At 24.4% G+C, this 14,851-nt stretch overlaps 9 protein-coding genes across 9 annotated transcripts, besides 34 other annotated features; 4 read left to right on the top strand and 5 right to left on the bottom strand.

Annotated features, from left to right (window-relative positions):
- The first annotated feature begins 327 nt into the window (after positions 1-327).
- Positions 328-352: a sequence feature (AT_rich).
- Positions 353-529: 177 nt separating this feature from the next.
- Positions 530-2,209, top strand: CMU_003600 (uncharacterized protein; the record flags this gene model as incomplete). The annotated part of the gene is made up of 2 exons (XM_002142834.1): positions 530-761; positions 831-2,209. 2 exons carry the CDS (start codon positions 530-532, stop codon positions 2,207-2,209), a joined length of 1,611 nt encoding a protein of 536 aa, XP_002142870.1.
- Positions 767-793: a sequence feature (AT_rich).
- Positions 1,141-1,176: a sequence feature (AT_rich).
- Positions 1,876-1,898: a sequence feature (AT_rich).
- A 64-nt stretch (positions 2,210-2,273) lies between the features above and the next one.
- Positions 2,274-5,183, bottom strand: CMU_003610 (uncharacterized protein; the record flags this gene model as incomplete). Its single annotated transcript, XM_002142835.1, has 1 exon — positions 2,274-5,183. One exon carries the CDS (start codon positions 5,181-5,183, stop codon positions 2,274-2,276), a length of 2,910 nt encoding a protein of 969 aa, XP_002142871.1.
- Positions 5,184-5,297: 114 nt separating this feature from the next.
- Positions 5,298-5,508: a sequence feature (AT_rich).
- Positions 5,509-5,621: 113 nt separating this feature from the next.
- On the top strand, positions 5,622-7,523 carry CMU_003620 (uncharacterized protein; the record flags this gene model as incomplete). Its single annotated transcript, XM_002142836.1, has 1 exon — positions 5,622-7,523. The coding sequence occupies one exon, from the start codon at positions 5,622-5,624 to the stop codon at positions 7,521-7,523; it is 1,902 nt and encodes a 633-aa protein (XP_002142872.1).
- Positions 6,318-6,398: a sequence feature (AT_rich).
- Positions 6,424-6,467: a sequence feature (AT_rich).
- Positions 7,130-7,157: a sequence feature (AT_rich).
- Positions 7,466-7,545: a sequence feature (AT_rich).
- A 1-nt stretch (position 7,546) lies between these two features.
- CMU_003630 (uncharacterized protein) lies at positions 7,547-8,569 on the bottom strand (the record flags this gene model as incomplete). The annotated part of the gene is made up of 1 exon (XM_002142837.1): positions 7,547-8,569. The coding sequence occupies one exon, from the start codon at positions 8,567-8,569 to the stop codon at positions 7,547-7,549; it is 1,023 nt and encodes a 340-aa protein (XP_002142873.1).
- Positions 7,673-7,701: a sequence feature (AT_rich).
- Positions 7,749-7,811: a sequence feature (AT_rich).
- Positions 8,351-8,373: a sequence feature (AT_rich).
- A 129-nt stretch (positions 8,570-8,698) lies between the features above and the next one.
- Positions 8,699-8,806: a sequence feature (AT_rich).
- On the bottom strand, positions 8,800-9,222 carry CMU_003640 (sedlin, N-terminal domain-containing protein; the record flags this gene model as incomplete). Its single annotated transcript, XM_002142838.1, has 1 exon — positions 8,800-9,222. One exon carries the CDS (start codon positions 9,220-9,222, stop codon positions 8,800-8,802), a length of 423 nt encoding a protein of 140 aa, XP_002142874.1.
- Positions 9,223-9,245: 23 nt separating this feature from the next.
- Positions 9,246-9,299: a sequence feature (AT_rich).
- A 24-nt stretch (positions 9,300-9,323) lies between these two features.
- Positions 9,324-9,429: a sequence feature (AT_rich).
- On the bottom strand, positions 9,420-11,243 carry CMU_003650 (uncharacterized protein; the record flags this gene model as incomplete). The annotated part of the gene is made up of 1 exon (XM_002142839.1): positions 9,420-11,243. One exon carries the CDS (start codon positions 11,241-11,243, stop codon positions 9,420-9,422), a length of 1,824 nt encoding a protein of 607 aa, XP_002142875.1.
- Positions 9,536-9,639: a sequence feature (AT_rich).
- Positions 9,720-9,779: a microsatellite.
- Positions 9,780-9,811: a sequence feature (AT_rich).
- Positions 10,101-10,128: a sequence feature (AT_rich).
- Positions 10,326-10,354: a sequence feature (AT_rich).
- Positions 10,465-10,507: a sequence feature (AT_rich).
- Positions 10,616-10,653: a sequence feature (AT_rich).
- Positions 10,824-10,848: a microsatellite.
- Positions 10,972-11,092: a sequence feature (T-rich).
- Positions 11,242-11,300: a sequence feature (AT_rich).
- A 105-nt stretch (positions 11,301-11,405) lies between these two features.
- Positions 11,406-11,551: a sequence feature (AT_rich).
- A 109-nt stretch (positions 11,552-11,660) lies between these two features.
- Positions 11,661-11,734: a sequence feature (AT_rich).
- On the top strand, positions 11,666-12,526 carry CMU_003660 (uncharacterized protein; the record flags this gene model as incomplete). The annotated part of the gene is made up of 1 exon (XM_002142840.1): positions 11,666-12,526. The coding sequence occupies one exon, from the start codon at positions 11,666-11,668 to the stop codon at positions 12,524-12,526; it is 861 nt and encodes a 286-aa protein (XP_002142876.1).
- Positions 11,861-11,905: a sequence feature (AT_rich).
- Positions 12,527-12,532: 6 nt separating the features above from the next.
- Positions 12,533-12,599: a sequence feature (AT_rich).
- A 169-nt stretch (positions 12,600-12,768) lies between these two features.
- On the top strand, positions 12,769-13,551 carry CMU_003670 (uncharacterized protein; the record flags this gene model as incomplete). Its single annotated transcript, XM_002142841.1, has 1 exon — positions 12,769-13,551. The coding sequence occupies one exon, from the start codon at positions 12,769-12,771 to the stop codon at positions 13,549-13,551; it is 783 nt and encodes a 260-aa protein (XP_002142877.1).
- Positions 13,031-13,086: a sequence feature (AT_rich).
- Positions 13,552-13,970: 419 nt separating the features above from the next.
- Positions 13,971-14,021: a sequence feature (AT_rich).
- A 74-nt stretch (positions 14,022-14,095) lies between these two features.
- Positions 14,096-14,240: a sequence feature (AT_rich).
- Positions 14,241-14,272: 32 nt separating this feature from the next.
- On the bottom strand, positions 14,273-14,745 carry CMU_003680 (uncharacterized protein; the record flags this gene model as incomplete). Its single annotated transcript, XM_002142842.1, has 2 exons — positions 14,273-14,413; positions 14,476-14,745. The coding sequence occupies 2 exons, from the start codon at positions 14,743-14,745 to the stop codon at positions 14,273-14,275; spliced, it is 411 nt and encodes a 136-aa protein (XP_002142878.1).
- Positions 14,415-14,435: a sequence feature (AT_rich).
- A 3-nt stretch (positions 14,746-14,748) lies between the features above and the next one.
- Positions 14,749-14,776: a sequence feature (AT_rich).
- The last annotated feature ends 75 nt before the right edge of the window (positions 14,777-14,851 follow it).

Below are 14,851 nucleotides of genomic sequence, written 5' to 3' on the forward strand. Positions count from 1 at the left end.
AACCTTCCGTCTGAAGCTGTAGGTCCTTTTGGAAGTTCCGCAAGTAACAGTTTAGTTGATAGTGATATGGAATCTTCTGATACTTCAGAGAGTTCTTATTTTGATGACTACTCATTAGGTTCTGCTGGCCGCCTTCTTGGTTCAGGTGTAGTAAATAGTGGATCGAACTGACGGATTCCTATTGGTAATGTAGATCTGTAAACTTAGTTGCATAGTGTGGTGATATATGTCTGCCCCTTTTATTTTTAAAGTAGTGTAATCTATCATCACCCTTCACCATCTAAATTTTTTTTTTTCTCATGACAATTATTAAGATTTCCTATTTACTATAATATAATAATAAATAATATTAGATAGTGAATTTCAGTTTTACTTCTAATATATTTAGGGGATATTTGCTATTATTTTACATGAATAATTTAGCTCGTCACCTTAGGCAATAAGTAGACATATATCGTAAACTCCTGAGAACTTTGTCCCCTCAATATTAGTTATAAATTTCGGATTATTTCTAGTAATAATTACTTTGATGGGGAAAGTACTTAAGTCTCGCTGTTTTTTTACTGATTGGCTACGTAGTGTAGCTTGTGTTCTTGTACTAGCTGTTCATGGGATGGTTGCGGTGCAAAGAATCATACCAACTAATAATTTGGAAGAAAATATCTCTGATGGATTTATTATTCAATTATTACATTTTGGAATGCCTACATTTTTTTATTCATCAGGTAGAGCAATATATTATTCAAAATTAGACCTGTCAGGTATGTAAATAAATATTTAAAAATAATATAAACAAACAGTTACATGTAACTTCTTATTTTTTAATATAGTAACTTATAGCTACAGGAAATTTATCTTTAGGAAATTGAGGCGATTAATAGTACCTTCATTCATTGGTTACTTTACTGTTGTTGCTTTGGCAGCATATCTTGGATCATCATGGCGTCCATGCGCTCCTAAGCCTCCTTTTCTAAATATTATCGATTTTTATGTTAAATATCTGGCTGAATTCAAATGTTCTGGTTTAGAGTGGCTTTGGTTCTTACCAATGTTATTCATTATATTAATGATTAATCAGCCAGGTTTCTTATACTTAAAAATCACATATGAGCAGATATTCAAAAATACTTATTCAGATGGTAAATTAATTAATCAATATAAACATTTAAATAAATACTGTAAACTTCATGTTTTATTAATTACTTCTTCTGTTTTAATCTTTTACTTTTTACTTGGATTTCCTAGTCAACCTATTTTTTGTTTTATTATACCCTATATTTTTATCCCAATATTTATTCAATTAAAAAGATATCCCTTCTTAAGTAATTTATTAAAATATTCGTTTCTTACTTATCTACCTATCTATATTGGTTCTGGTTTTATGGCGTATAGGCTAGATAATATCATAAAAACAATATTGGATTTAAATTTTAATTCTCAGAATTACCTTTCAATATCACTTGTATTTGATAATGAAATTCAGTTGAGAGTTATATTAGCTATAATATTCTATAATTATTTTTTTATCGCAGGATTTCTAGATATGTTGCTTGAAGTTGATAATGAACATGAAAGAAGTAATTGTGTAAAAAACATAATACCAGTAAAGTATTTAATACTAATTACTATGATTGCTATCACATGGCCTAACAACAAATTATTAGTTACATATCTGTGGGCATATCCATGCTATTCTGGTGGATATACAACACTTCTATTTGTTCTAGGTACTTGGGTATGGTTAGAATTATTTAGAGTATTTGGAGAAGAATTACTTCAAAAAGTAAACTTTTCATCCAAAATTCAGTATCACTTTTCACAAAGTTGTATAGTTGTTTATATTATTCATGTAGTATGGCAAGAATTTCTAATTCGTTATATATTTATTTATATAATTACACCTTCAAGCCCCTATTCACTATATGATGGAAAGTCCTTAGTAATAAGATCTTATATTTTCCCTGGTTTAAATTTCCTTACTACGTGGATTATGCTCATCTGTGGAAGTTTTATATTAAGTATATTAACATATACAATTTCAGTTAAGTGGAAAATAATGAGAACACTATTTGGAATAGATGCAACAAGTCAAAATATACAAGGTAATAAAGCTTCAATATTATCAAAATATGTGATATCTTCACTTACAGATCCACAATTCACACTTGCAAGAACAGTAACGGTAGATAACAAATTAGGAAGTTCTTGATTTGTTTGCTGGATTATTAACTCAAAAAAATTCGGAGAATATATTTACAATTTAGCTTTTCACTTTAAGTAGTTACAATAGAAGTTCCTGATAGTACATTAATAAGTATACTTTGTAGTAACAATGCAGCTGGGTAGTCACTTTCATAGAATATTACTTTTAGTGATGAGTCATATAAATCTAATACTCCTAAGATAATATTTATAACTTCAACAACATAATTTTTTGCAACTGACCTCGAAGACATCAATTTCTCTTTAAGATTAAACATTGGTAACAAAATATCTCTTTCTTGATTTCTAATTGCTGTTTCAATAATGTCAGTATAACTATAACCTTTAGTTACCAGAGAAGTATCAATAATATATAGTCTATTTAAAGTATCTATGATATCTCCACTTCCAGATCCATAATTCATATTTGCAAGGACAGTAACTGTAGGTAATAAACTAGGAAGTTCTTGATTTGTTTGCTGGATCATAAAATCAAAAATATCAGAATTTATATCCAAAACAAGTACATCACAATTTTTTGGACCAGGAGGAATCTCTGTATTAACAAAATATATTTGGTCTGCTCTACTAGACAGATTCTTTGGTACAAAATCATGTAAATTATAGATCACATCTTTAAGTGACATCAATAACTTACAATCTAGATTACTTCTTCTAGATGAAGTTGAACTTATATTTACATTCGTTGCTCTTTGAGGAGCAGGTCTATTACTATAAGAATTATATTTGAATTTTGGTAATAGAGGTCTTTGAGGAGGTTTATTTAACCTTCTATTACTCAATCTTGCTTCAGGGTAAGGAGTTGAAGTTGGATAATTCAATTTATTATATGGCAGGTTTCGAACAGAATTAGTTATTAATGATGAAAGTGGCTGGGATCTTGTCTGGGTGAAGTGTTCAGCAAATAAATCCAAACCAATTTGGAATATCTCATCATTTTCTTCATATATAGTTGTTTGTAAAGCCATATTTCTATTATTTGAATAGAAAGAACTCATTGCACTTGCAGCCTCACTTATATATTGCCTCATTGAATATTTACTATCTCCTGAAGATACAGAAAGTAAAGGCATAATAATTGATGAACAGCGATTTTTTGCAGAATTCAAGATTTTCCTATATAATGCATTAGTATTTTCTTTCTTATTTGTATAGATAAGTGAATGAGTATTAACACAAAATATTCTTCTAATTGAGTGTGACCATAAAGGTCTATTTCTTCTCATAGTATTATTATTTGATAAAACCTTCAGTTCACTTGAACCAACTTTCTTACAACTTGAAATAATACTACCAAAATTTGCAAGTAACTTCACATGGTCAGGTTTTGCGACATCAATAACAATACATTCACAAGATAAAATACCCGGAATACTATTATTTAAGAAAGAAACATATTTGGAAGGACTGTGAGCACTTTTACCATAAAAATTAAATATCAACTCACTTAATGGATGATTAGAACCACAAGTATCACTTCTATTTGGTTGCAATGGCATTGATCTTCTTGCAATAGGTTGTGGAGACCTTTTGGGTAAATTATTAGTTTGTATTGATCTATTCTGGATAAAGTTATTATTAGACATAAAATATAATTTTATAACTTCCGTCATTGTTTTTACTCTATTGTGATAGTTACTTATTAAGACTACATGTAAATTATATGAACTTGAAAGAAACAGTTGTAGACTTTCACCTAGAGCTTTTAAGCAAAGAGCAGAATTTAATGATGATCCCCTATCTTCCTCTACATCAAAACCAAATGGTACTATTAAAAGTTCAACAATATTATTATTCTTTGCATGATCAAATATAGCCATATATGCATTTATAAGAGCTTCTTTAAGAATATCACCGCCTCCATAATAAGATTTTAAATCTAAATAAGACAAAGTATATAACTTCCTAATAGATGTAAACCACATCAAAGGAGTAGATGGAAAATTAAATGACTCAAATGCAATTTCCCCAGTTACTGGAGCTGTATTCAAATTATAACCTAATTCATCACATGTTTGATGGGCCACACTAGAATCAACATCTAATACTATAGCATCACATGCATAAGGGCCAGGAGGAATATCCCATTTCACAATAGATACTTGTGTTGCAGATGATGTTACATGTACAATATTTGGTTCTCCTAATGAAAGTAATAAATCATATAAGTTCTTTATTGTAGGGCATGCTAAATTTTCATATTGGTTAAGATCTCTTAGTAATGGAACTGAAGGTAATAATTGTTGAGGTTGTTGTGTATTAGATACTGGTGGAGGTGGTACAAATTGTGTAGGTTGTGTATTAATTGATTGAAGTGCAAAGGGATTCTTTGAGAAGGCTTTCGAGAATTCTTCTAATGCAATATTATATAAATCTGGACTACTTTCTGTAAATATAATTCTTAAGGGACAGCCTGACTGAACATCATATCTATTTCTTAACCATGTTCTTGTATGAATAGCAGCTTCTCTAGCTCTTAATTCAGGGTTCCCTGTTGATATCGATAATATTGGTAAAAGAACCTCTTTTTCAGAATACGACATCCCAGTTTCAAATATATTTCTATATACAGATTCAAGATTTGTACTTGATGAGGCGACACAAAAAATATGTTTTGATGTAGAAAGCCAATCCCTATTTCTTGATGCAACATGACTTACATGAACTCCTTGACCAATATTTGCTGGGCAAGTCATACCGAGATATCTAAGTAAACTTTGACTACTTCTAGTACTTGTATCTACAACAACAGCATCACAAGAATATATGCCATCACTTAATTCATTTTCACAGTCTGCCAATACAATACCAACACATTCTGTTACACGAATCCCACCACCACGACTCGATAAGTAATATGACAAAGGCCTAATATCTGGACATCTAATGACAGATTCAACTATCAAGAAACATAAGGACAATAATATAATAGAAATATGCGATAACTTTTTTATAATCATATTTGTAAGAAATGAGGAATATTTAAGGAGATGGCATTATTATCAGTATCGAAATGATGCACATTACTCACTCTAGTTACGTCTTTCATTATCTACTTTAAAGGGTAATAGCGCTATTTATTAATTTTTAAATAATAATATTTGATAGTATTACAAATAAATATAGATTTATTCATGAGAGTAAGATAAAATTAATTAATTTTCTTTTATATACTAAGGTATTAACAAAAAAGTATTATCATAATATAGAGTGTCTTATATAAAGTAATATTAACTTAAGTAAATATTATAAAATTAAAGTAATTTTTATTTTAAATATTATTAAGCGCTCTTTCTCTTTTAAAATATTAACATTTTACGTTTGCTCGAAATTGAACTATGGGGGATTTCTGGCGCCTACTTGTCATTTATAACCTGTACTATATTTAGTCAAATATAATGAGTAATAAACAAATTAAAAATAATTCAAATAAATTTCAGATATACCAAAAATATGGAGATAATCGTAAATATAATCATTTCAAGGAATATGGACTTTTTTTTTTAACAAGACTCAAGGACTTATTATGTAATGTCTTAATATACATAATTAAAGTATTTCTTAATCTATTTATTTCGTTATTTAATTGCATTACTACTGTTAGATTAGATGATAATACGGTATATTATCCTTGTTATGATTTGAGAAAATTTTATCCACATAATCCTGGTTCTATTCGTATATATTCAGTCAAAAATAAATTACAAGAAGTAGGTTTTGCATTTGAATATCGTGGTATATACTATTTCAGTACTGGATTTTTTAATTTAGATGATATAATTGAAATAAATGGGAATAAATTAAATCTTTATCAAATTAGTTATACATTTTTATGTTCTGAAAAAGTACATAATTTAGTTGATATCAAAGAAGGAGAAAAAGTATTTTTAATTTCACCTTATATGCCACCAATAATGGGAAAGTGTATATTAAATAGTCCATATATATATGCTTGGTTTCCAATTCAACCTGCCTATTATAAATTTGTAGGGCTTCCAATTGTAAATGAATTGGGACAATTAGTATCAATATATGATAATTTTAAAATAATTGGTGATTCAACTTATAATATTTTGGGTGAATTGAGTATTTGGAAATTTAATAATACTATTTTAAATGAAAATAAATTAGAAGATATCTTGAAATTACAAATATATAAAAGTATTTTTTATTTAGAATCATTAAGTGGGATTAAAGATGATAAATTAATTTTATTTAAAATTACTAATAATTTCAAAAATTTAGGTTATATATTTTCTTATAAAGAAGTATATTATTCATTTGATACTTTTTTAGATTTAAATGGTTATCTACAATTTAAATTAGATGATAAGGATAATAAAATACAATTCTCTAAAATTTTCCGACATTTATATTGTTCTAGTGAACATAATTTTTATACACCGATTCTTGGGGAAATTGTAAATGTTTTAAAACCAGAAGAATTATTAAAATCTATAAGTGGTATTGTTATTAAAGATAATGACGGTATTTGGGTTGAATTTAATCAAGGGGAATATCCAGAAATGGAATATTTTGGATTACCACTAATTAATAATTTTGGTCAAATAGTTGGTTTATATGGAGATTTTAAGGTTTCAAATAAAACTAAGAAATATCCTTATAGAGTATTTTTAGGAGGACCATTAATTTATAAGGATTATTTAGTACATACTTCATTGAACTTTTTTTCTAAATCATATATAGTTCATCCAATGAATATAAATCAATTTCAACAATTAATTGAAACAAGCTTACAAAAAAATGAATTATTTAGTAGAGTTATAATTTCTGTTGGTTCATCATATATAGCAAAATTATTAGAAGAATTAGTTTTATCATATATTAAAGTAGATAATAAATATGAAACAAAATATTGTATAATTACAGATAATCAACCATTAAGTATAATAAAAAATAAAACATTAATAATAGCATTAACAGATTGGATTACATCTACAAGTATAAGATCTAATAATAAATTTCCATATGAAGATAATAAAAGTCTATTAATATTATGTAAAAGTAATGCAACTTTAATGTCACAAGAATTATTAGAAAATTATTATAACAATGCTTCCGAATCTACACGTGGTACATTCTTGAAAGTATCATTAGAATTAGATAATATATGCACAGCAAATAAAAAAAAAGAATTAGTAGAGAATTCAAATTATGAATTTGAAATAGAGGACTCAACTAATAATTATAATGGAAATACTCTTAATGATTCATTGAAACGATTAATATTTAAAATTAAAAATAAGTTTGATCATTTCTTAAATAATTATTCAATTTAAAGATAAATAAAAAGAAAATTATCTTAAGAAAATCTTATTCTTGTAAAACATTTCTCTATAATATCAAGTTCTGATAATATTGTACAAATTGATGATCCATGTAAATCAAATTCACTTAAGGTTTCTACATAATTCTTCATATTTTTTGCTTTATTAAATATAATATTATTCATATTTTGTAGATTATCCATTTTTTCCTTATATCTATTTTCTTCTAAACCAAGGAATTTATTTAATAATGGTAAACTTATAAAAAAAATAATAAAAAAGATCAATTTAAATATAAATCTAATCCAATTTGATTTATTACTTATTGATTCATCTAAATTATAATATTTATTACATTCAATTTCATATAATTTACACTTTTCTCTCATATTATTATTGTCATCTATTATCTTCTTACATAGATATTTAAGTTTTTCACATATTATTAGATATTCTGGATTATAATCATCTTTATATTTATCATAATCTTGTAATCTATTTGTTAAGTCATTATTAAAAGATCCTTCTATTAAATTGCAACATTCAAAAATATACTTTTCAAAAATATATGTGGATTTTCTCGTCTCATTAACAGTTTCTAATAAATCTTCAACATAACAACGAATATCTTTCAAACAATTTACACCACTCTGACATTCTATTAAATCTTCAGAATTATCTAAATTATTTCCTTTTAATAATTTGGAATTATTAACAAGATCTAATTCAGATTCAGCTATAGATAAAGCCATAAAGAATTTTTGTGCATCATGTATAAATTTTATACTTGAATCAAATTCAGGTAAATGTAATAATACCTCACTATCACTTTCTTGTCCATTTATTAAATTATTAATATTATCGGAAATTTCTGTTATATTACTACAATTTAGATCATTCTTTTTAATAGGAAATGTATGATCTATAAGTTCATCTAATTTTAATGTTGGTAAAACTGAAATTTGGCCTTGACTAGAAAAAGGTATAGAATCTGATGCTGTTGTAGTAGTTTCACTTAAAATATATTCACGATTTTCATAATTTTTTAGATTCTCCATTGGAAATCATAATCTCTTTAAAATTCTCTACTTAAATATTGCATATCTAATTCAGAAAAAAAAAAATCTATTTAGCGCTGCTCAAATCTTATTTTATTGGGGATAAAGTAATTTATTATAAATACTCTCTTATTTAATATAAGAAATAAAAAATATATATAATACTAATACTAATTAATCTCTTAAGATTTATCTAAATTATTTTTTTTTTTTATTTTTTCTAATATTTATTAATTTGAAGTTTTAGCTTGATAAATTAAATCATCAATTCTTTGCAATAATTTTGGAGTTTCTACTGTATGAAGTAAAAATGGATTACATAAAGTATCAACATATGTATTATAGATCTCATTTAATAACTTCTTTAATTCATCCTCATCTTCAGGATGATCTTGTAGAATAGCAATAACTTTAATATGTGAAAAACTTGAATATCCATATATTTCATATTCATATTTTATACTTATAGCTGGTCCTAAATATCCGATATATGCCTCATTTGAATTAAGATCACTTGAAAGTTTTCTATCAATTAAATCTAGTGATGAATAAACTGCAAATTGTAATGATTCTTTTTCTTCAATATCAAATACTCTACAAACTAATGGTTGATTATCCCTATCCACAATACATATACAAATAACTGGTAACATTCTATATATAAATATATTCTAGGAAATTATGAATAATATAATATTCAATAATAATTTTTTTCAATAAATTTATAAAACCTAAAAAAAGGTTGCGGTTTCTCTTAATTATTTAAAATTGATACTTTTTTTATTAATATTCTTAGATCTAAATAGAAATATTATTATCTTTATAACTCTAATGAATTTATTACTATATATTATATAATTGTAAAACATTGATGAATAATAATTATATCTCCAATAACATCACATATATTAATATTTTGACCCTCATATTCCCATTTTGCTAATAGACAATCACTACTCCTCATCCAAATATTTTCATAAAAATTTAAACCTTTAAAATCTTCTATATTATCATTTTTAATATTAGAACTTATAATTATTTTATTCTTTGATGTAATTATAAATAATATTCCGAAGAGAAAAATAAATAAAAAACTCCAAAATATAGATTTATTATAACTTTTTTGTATAAATATCTTCTTATCATGTAAATTATTATCATTATTATTATTATTATTATCATTATCACTATCATTATTATTATCATTATTTAATAAATTAATAGTTAAATTATTAATTTTTTCAGCAATATTCATACAATTTCTAGATGAATCTCCAATATTTGAAATAAAATTAGTAAATATTTCATCATTATAAATACATTGTTCTTTCATAATATTATCTACTATATTAAGTTTTTGAATACATTGTTGTAATATTGTTAATGAATATTCATATTTATTCGAATTCTGATTATTTAATTGTCTTATATATTGAAATTTATTGTGATTAATTACTCTTTCAATATTTTGTCTTGTAATCATTAATCCTATTCTATCTGATAATCTTCTTATATAGTTATTAAGATCTTCTTTATTTAATATATAATTATCAAATATTGTATCATCAAATGATACCAATCTTGTGTCAGGTATTGTAAATTCTAAGGATGTTCTCTCAATATAATTACATAATTTACCATTATTTGAAGTTAATTTTGGAACTATAGATAAATCATTAGAATTAATTATAACATTAGAAGAGGTTTTATTCATATCTAATTCAATATCTACACAAGGAATTTTTGCATTCTTCTCATTTATTAATTTTGTAATTTTTTTTAATTCTTCTTGAATAAGTTTACTAACTGTATTTAAATCAAAAAAATCATCTGGATGATTTAAAAAAAAATAGTTTAATTCATTAAAGCCATATATCATTGGATCTTCTAATTTCATATTATTATTTAATTTATAATTTTCTTTTAATAATATTTTTTCTGGTATTACTCTATTAATAATATTAGATAATTGATAACCAGACCAAGTAGGATATTTTAAAGACAATCCTGTTAATAATAATACATCCCTTAATTGTTGCCATAATGATATATATTCATTAAGATAATAATTTTTAAATTTTATACAATCCTCAAATTGTTTCCAAAAAATAAGAAAACATGGAATATTTGCTTCAATATATAATTTATCATTATCTAAATTTTGAGGTAATTTACTACATTTTATTAATAAAATGTTCTCAATATATGATGCTAGAGAATAAAGACTTGATGAATTATTAATAATAAATATTCCATCATTATTATCATTATTATTATTAATACTTTCTTTTGAACAATTTGATTCATCTGATGATGAAGATGATGACAAAATAGAATCTAAAGACCTTCTAAACATTGGGAAAGATGTTAAATTTATTATTGAATTTGATGTAAATGGTCTATTTATTTTTGTTTTTATTATTGGAAATAATTTATCAACTTCTAAATATTTATTTTTAATTCTATTACATTTTTTTTTCTTTCTTTTTTGTTTAAACTTTATATCTATATTACTTTTTGTTTCATATACTGTACTTGACCAATGCCTCTGAGTCTTTAAATTATTTTTAATACACCTTCTTATTTCATGCAATATTGTATAATTAGATGGTGTCTCTTCATTACTATAGTTAACTATCCATTCATATAAATCTAAAATACAAATAATTGGCATATTAATAAAAATATTAACATATATTAAATAAAATATATACAAATTATAAGTAAATAACCTTGTTTCTTCTTAAACTAAACTATTATTATATTTCTTAAAATGGTTAGACAATATTATAATATTTTAGATGTGTGCGCGTGTATATGTCTCATTAATAAGAGGAATTTAAATAATAAATCTTTTTTTTTCTATTTAAGAAATTTCATTAAAAAAAGAAAAATTATCATTTAAAATTCCTCCTATCAAAATTTTAACAATTTTATTTAATTATTTAATATTATAGTAATACATTATCTATTAATTATTAAGATACAACAAATATTAGCGCTGGTATAATTTTAGATCTAATAATAAATAGATATATAGAACTTAGTATAATTTATAATGACATAAATTGATCAAAATAAGCAAACATTGTAAAAATGAAAAATAACTTAATAAATAATTATTTTGTACTCTTATTATTTTATATATTTTTATTAAAAATTAAAGATGTAAAGTTATCTACTGATACTAGTAGTATTCATGATACAATCTCTGATTCAGATATTAACTTATTATCAATGGAAGATATTTCTCTCCTATGTACTAATGTTGAACATCTACTAGATAATGAGAAAAATAAAATATATTATTTACTTATTTCTTATAAAAATTATAATGATCATTCTGTTGAAGATGAATCAAAAATTAATGAATGTATACAAAAACTTCAAAATGAGATTAGTGTAGAATCAGAAATTGATTTAAAACTAGATTCAATGGAATTATTAAAAGTTCCTGTGAAAATGCCAAAATTATTTGTATTTGAAGTTCATCCTATATTACAACTACCAGTTCAACCTCTTAAATATGTAGCAAAATCTATTCAAATGAGTAATATTAGAGAAGAAGATGTAACAATCCCTTTGAAAGATATAGATATGAAAGAATATGAAAATAATGAAGAATATAATACAATAACCGATACAATTTCTGATATAAAAACAGAATCGTCAATATCTAGTAATAGTGAAGATAATCAAAGTGAAAATAATTATAGAGGAGTTGGTAGTGAAGGTAGTTTTATTTTGGATGGTAGTAGTAATTCTATTCTATCATCAATTCCATCAATTCCATCAATTCCATCAATTCCATCAATTCCATCAATTCCATCACTCCCATCACTCCCATCACTCCCATCACTCCCATCACTTCCTTATGACACAGATCATAGTAGTGCTTTAAATAGTCATAGAGATAGTTCTATATATTCACCATTAACGACTGATGTATCTGATTAAATTGTCATATTTAAAATATCTAATATAATTGACTTATAATGATATATTAAGTATTTATAATATAGTAAATAATGTTAAGTAATGAGTTATCCTTTCTTTTTATAATTTATGTTCTTCTTAGACTCAAGATGAAATAACATATATAGGCGCTATATTCCCAAGAGGTACTACAAAATATGGTATGTCTCTACTAGTTGGATACTATCATCTCCTTATTTTAAATTCTTTCTTGTAGAAGAAAAATGAAATTGGTACCTTTCTATTTACTTTCTCTTATTTTAACAAATATACCAAATTTATATGCAAGAGCAATAACTGGTAGGTCACTTGTTGTATATTCAACAAATGAATATGATTTATGCCAGAATATTCGATATTTACTTGTGGCTAGTGGTATACCATTTAAAGAACTAAGATTTAGTTATAATGGTGGAAGTAGTAATAAATTCATTTCTAAAATTCTAAATATGGGGTATTTTGTCTCAGACTTCCCACTATTAACAGATAAATATTATAATATAAGATATTTAGGTGATATAAATTCTATATATATATATTTACTATCTATATATACAAGAAGTTTAGCCTCATATACTATTATGAAGAATTCTAGATCTTTACAAGTTAATTCATTCCTTAATGATTTTATGTCCAGTATAATAAATAATTTACGTGCAAATAATGGTAATATTCTATGTAAGGATATCTTAGATATTAAAAATAGTGATATTTATCTAGGTATTATTGATAATGCACTTAATAATGATGGTCCATTTATAGGTAATAAATATATAACATTTGTTGATATTACATTATATTCTATTGTTGTACTTATTGAATTAGTAGCTCCTGGTTGTATTAAAAATAAATATCCTAGTATTACAAAAATGGCAAAATTATTAAGGAATACAGAAGTTATTTCTACATATGAAGATAGTCGATATTTCAAATCTTTGATTATTCCTGGTACAAATAAATTTGTAAGGCCTATAGATTTTTTTACTACTAATACAGATATTTATTAATATATTTAGACATATTCTAAAATCATTATTAAGTTGAACAATATAGGTAATTTTATTGTAACATTGGAATAATTAGTACCTTTTTCAACTAATATTTAATATTCTGGGTTCTAATTTTTAGTTTCAATAACTAATAGAATAATACTAAATAGATAGGTCAATATATGGTTGTGTCTACGTATCAAGTGATTAATTGTAATTTATATAAAGGGGTCTTCTACACAACCTTTTAAGGAATTTATAACATTGATGTAATGTAGTTGGCTTATTTACTACAAATTAGCTTATGATTTATCTAGTTTATTTATATAACTAATAGCATAGTACTGATAGACTAAACTGTAATTGTGTTGGGAATATGGAGTTTATTATAATTGATGTAGTTATCCTATTTAAGAATATAACTACTGCAGTAACTGATAATTTTTCTTATTATCTATAATGAATATTATTTATTCTTTATTTTATTAGTATTTAGTAAATGACCAAGGATTTGTAGCTTTAAATGTAATTATATAAGTATATATGGTTAGATTTTCGGAAGTAATTAAATACTAATTATTCTAATTTAAACTATTAAAACTTATTTATAATTTGTTAGAAAATATATAATGTTAAGATTGAATTATTAAGATACAATATTATTGTGTAATAGTCTACAATATATATATAAAAAAAAAAAAAAAAAAGAAATATGAGTATATATTCTAAAATAGTAGTTTTATTTCAAACTATAAATAATAAAGGAGCTTACTAGTTCATGTAGATTTGAAGGGATATTATGGCTATTAAGTATAATTTGAGTTGTACTTTGAAGAACTTCTATTGGAATTGGATTAACAACTAATCCTTTATATGGTGCCTAAAAATAAATATATTTAAATGAGAACAAAATGAAAATTAGTTAATAGATTTAATATTTACCTTGGAAATATCAACTAAACGTTTAGAATACAATGTTTGTAAAGTTTCCCCTCTTGGTTGATGTCTAAGATACCATTTTCCTTCTTTTCTAGCAACTCTAAATATATGATCATAATTTGGCCATAGTTTCATCTTCCTCACTTTTTCTCGAAAAATTGATATTGAAGTTATACTTGCAATATCATCAATTGGTGAAATTGTCTTATTTAATTTTTGGTTTATCTGTTGCATAGGTATATAACTTTCATCATAAACTACTTCATTTTTCATAGCTAATTTTTAGTTATTAAAATAAATAATTCTCCTTAAATAAAAACAAAAGAAAAAATTCAAATATCTTATTACCAACTATTATTCCATTTAAGATTATTATTAC

Source organism: Cryptosporidium muris, genomic scaffold, assembly GCF_000006515.1.
Source record: "Cryptosporidium muris RN66 scf_1106632373429 genomic scaffold, whole genome shotgun sequence".
Classification (NCBI taxonomy): domain Eukaryota; phylum Apicomplexa; class Conoidasida; order Eucoccidiorida; family Cryptosporidiidae; genus Cryptosporidium; species Cryptosporidium muris.